This window comes from Borostomias antarcticus, assembly GCF_949987555.1.
Source record: "Borostomias antarcticus genome assembly, chromosome: 19".
In the NCBI taxonomy this organism is placed as follows: domain Eukaryota; kingdom Metazoa; phylum Chordata; class Actinopteri; order Stomiiformes; family Stomiidae; genus Borostomias; species Borostomias antarcticus.
In genome coordinates, this window is record NC_140252.1 from 5,714,477 (window position 1) to 5,718,567 (window position 4,091).

The 4,091-nt window shown below is 49.8% G+C and overlaps 1 protein-coding gene across 1 annotated transcript; it reads right to left on the reverse strand.

Moving 5' to 3' along the window:
- Positions 1-2,043: 2,043 nt before the first annotated feature.
- On the reverse strand, positions 2,044-3,339 carry LOC311321602 (beta-1,3-galactosyl-O-glycosyl-glycoprotein beta-1,6-N-acetylglucosaminyltransferase-like; the record flags this gene model as incomplete). Its single annotated transcript, XM_084453595.1, has 1 exon — positions 2,044-3,339. One exon carries the CDS (start codon positions 3,337-3,339, stop codon positions 2,044-2,046), a length of 1,296 nt encoding a protein of 431 aa, XP_084309721.1.
- Between the last annotated feature and the right edge of the window lie 752 nt (positions 3,340-4,091).

Below are 4,091 nucleotides of genomic sequence, written 5' to 3' on the forward strand. Positions count from 1 at the left end.
TCATGAAGGATGGGTCATGACCGAAAGAACGAGATCACGGATACAAGCGGCCGAAATGAGTTTTCTCCGGAGGGTGGCTGGGGTCTCCCTGAGAGATCGGGTGAGAAGTTCAGTCATCCGGGACAGACTCGGAGTAGAGCCACTGCTCCTTTGCGTCTCCAGCACCTCACCAATATCAATTATTTTCTCTCTTTAGAGAAGAATACAATCCATTACAACAACTATTGCTTACAATGTTTTATTGTTGTTTTGTAATATTTTATCATGAATATGATAAAAAGAATGCTGCACGTGTTTAAAGAAAGTGTTATTCAGTTTTTCATATGCTAAAATTGACTGTATCCACATTTTAAAACTGATATTTCAAATAATAACTGACTGAGGGATCGCAAGGATCTTGGAGGGGGCTTGGGAGTTTGCCCAACCTGTCTACATGTGTTTTGTGGACTTGGAGAAGGCTTATGACCGGGTAACTCGAGAGGTCTTGTGGAGGGTTATGCGGGAGTATGGGGTGAGGGGGTCCCTACTTAGGGCCATCCAATCCCTGTACACCCTGAGCGAGAGCTGTTTCCATGTCCTCGGCAGTAAGTCGTCTTCCTTTCCGGTGGGGGTTGGCCTCCGCCAGGGCTGCGCTTTGTCACCAATCCTGTTTGTGATTTTCATGGACAGGATATCGAGGCGTAGCCGTGGAGAGGTGGGTTTGCAGTTCGGTGAGCTGGGGATCGCGTTGCTGCTATTTGCAGATGATGTGGTCCTGATGGCATCATCTGCCTGCGACCTCCAGCACTCTCTGGATAGGTTCGCAACTGAGTGTGAAGCGGCTGGGATGAGAATCAGCACTTCTAAATCTGAGGCCATGGTTCTCAGCAGGAAACCGGTGGTCTGTCCACTCCGAGTAGGAAATGAGTCCTTACCCCAAGTGAAGGAGTTCAAGTATCTGGGGGTCTTGTTCACGAGTGAGGGAACCATGGAGATGGAGTTTGGCCGGAGAATCCGAGCAGCTGGTGCGGTTCTGCAGTCGCTTTACCGCACTGTTGTGACGAAAAGAGTGCTGAGCCAAAAGGCTAAGCTCTCGATCTACCGGTCTATCTTCATCCCCACCCTCACCTATGGTCATGAAGGATGGGTCATGACCGAAAGAACGAGATCACGGATACAAGCGGACAAAATGAGTTTTCTACAGAGGGTGGCTGGGGTCTCCCTGAGAGATCGGGTGAGAAGTTCAGTCATCCGGGAGAGACTCGGAGTAGAGCCACTGCTCCTTTGCGTCGAAAGGAGCCAGTTGGGGTGGTTCGGGCATCTAGTGAGGATGCCTCCTGGGCGCCTCCCTAGGGAGGTGTTCCAGGCATGTCCGGCTGGGAGGAGGCCACAGGGTAGACCCAGGACCAGATGGCGGGACTTCATCTCCGCACTGGCCTGTGAGCGGCTAAAGATTCCCCAGGCAGAACTGGTTGATGCTGCTAGGGAAAGGGATTTCTGGGGCCCCCTGCTGGAACGGCTGCCTCCACGACTCGACCCTGGATAAGCGGATGATGATGGAATCGTCAACGAACGGAATGGCACATTCAAATCAAATCAGGCAAAAAACCTTTTTATGTTCAAAATAAACTACACTGTGTACACTTCTTTTTTTTGTGGGAAAACACGCTGAGCATTGAAAAAATCGGGCCAGTGTGTTATATATTTACATGCACGACGTAGCTGTTTACTGGCCCCGGGCCATCGGGCAACCGTTATTGTTGAGCCCTGTGTGTGTGTGTGTGTGTGTGTGTGTGAGAGAGAGTGTGTCATGGAGAGAGAGAGAGAAACAGTCTTGAACGCACTGTTAAAACGTAGATGAAACAAAGATTTACATTAGTTGGAGGTTTCAATAGCAAACAGGAATCCAAGCTGATGAATTTGACTCAACACCAGTCATAGGATCTGCATTCTAACTTGGATCAACATAACACTTTTAAAAGTACTTCCAAATAAGTTGCCGATCAGTATTATACTTCCCAAGCACAATATTCAGAGTATTCCAGTAAAGTTTGATTTGAACTCTCAATGACTCTCTGCCAGAGCCTTGTGTCTCAGGTACTTCTCCAGACAATGAATAGCCACCAGGTCCGTGTCCACGTCAAACTTGTTGGCAAATAGATGGTGCTGCTGCAACATCCACTGCAGGTCCCCGGCCCCGTACACACATATGGCCCTGACATGGCTGCCCTGGCATGGAGGGTACACCGCATCCTGGTTGTCCTCCGCTCCCTCGTGCCACTGCCACTTCACCAGCCTGGCAATGGCCTGCAGGTCCGATGTGTCGTACTTGGGGCTGGGCTTCTGTGAGCCGGGCACCCCAGCCATCCGCTGTATGGTGGCCCATAAGAACTCGTCTGGACTGTAGGTGTCACGGGCCCACTCTATCAGCGCCTGCACCTTGCTGTCCTCCAGCACGTACTGCACGAAACCCCGACTTGCCACTATGTAGGCCCCTCCCGACAAGATAGGGAGGTTGAAAGGCGGGGGGGACTTGTCCTTTCCTGTTCCCTGAATGGCCCCATCTACCACCTCGTGGGCCTTCTGCCAACGCCAAGTCTTGCCACCGGGCATAGTCTCTGACTCCATGCTGTTCCTACCCTTAAGCGCCTTCAGGCTGCGCACCATCTCCAGGTTGGTCTTGATGGGGAAGTCCTGCCCACACAGGTTGATAAAATACTTCCAGGTTGCACTGGCGTTGTACAGGTTGCTCATGCAGTTGATGTCGGCTTGGACACGACTCCAACTGGCGTAGATCACCTCTACAGGCTGGCTGACCAGGAAGACGTTGGGGAAACAGGAAGTGATGCCAGTAATGGCAGACCGGACAGAGGCAGAGGCCTTGCTATCCACGTGGACGCAGTAGAAGTTCTGAGGAGTGTAGATGGACCTCAGCAGCCTTTCGAAGTTCTGCACCTTGTGGTGGACGACCAGTGAGAAGGCCAGGGGAAACTCATTCTCCATGGTGCTAAGAGGGAAGGGCAGATACCTCCTGTCAGAGCGGAAGGTGAGGCAGTCCTTGGTGATGTTGACGTAATGCTCATCGGGGTGCTGCACGCGTTCCCGGAAGCGGTGCTCAATGGAGAGGAGCTTGGCCTGCTCCAGGGCCTCAGGCTCCCCCTGCAGGATGGCGTTGCAGTTACAGGCGTCATCAAGGCTGGAGTCAATGTTAGTGTAGTCCAGCCAGTGGTAGCCAGGTTTGAGATCAAAGGTCAACTCTGTACCCAGCATATGCAACATCATGATCACCATGGTGACCACAATCACAGTGAGCTGGAGCCAGAAGCATCTCTGTCGCCGAAGGATACGGCCCATCGCCATGTGACCAGAATAACCTACTGACTACAGTCAATAGTGACGGTTTTGGCTTAAATTGTGGTTTGAAGTTGATATACAATCCAGATAATATGCAGTAAGCAGACAGGGTTGTTGGTCCTACTGTGAGGGCATGTTTGGTGATGCTAGTGTACAAGTCGGTGGTGTGTAGCGTCATTGAATCGCCACTGCAGTTTTTGAGATCACAGCTCCAGGCAACAGACCTGGGGGGTGAGAAGAGATAGAAATATTAACTGCTCTGATTTAATACCGAAAACACAAGTTCCAACATTAAGTGTCTGAGAGATATAATCAGTGACAGGAAAATAATTTCATATAGTAATTTAAAGCAGCGGTTTTCAAACTGTGAGGCACACCTTCCTTAGGTGCCGCCAGAGTGTTTCAGCAGAGGCGCAGAAAAACCTTAACCTGATGTGCCAGATGGTTTGCTGTAAAATTGAAATTGTTTTGTTTTTTGAATAAAACGTGTTTTTTTTTTAAAGACAAATGTAATGTAAGTAATGAGATATTTGCGTTACGTTTGAAGAGATTGCGAGCAATAAATGTAGCCTCCCCACCGTTCTAGTGAGGCATGCCATATTGTGCCAAAACTTCATCTTAGCTACATTGGCTACAGTATTTTGATCAATGAAGAGCTAGCTAGCTTTTAGTCAAATGGAGAGTTCTCTCACACCAACAGTGCCACGGCATAACCCTACCATTGAAATGGGCAACAAACCGAAGCATCAAAAATATGA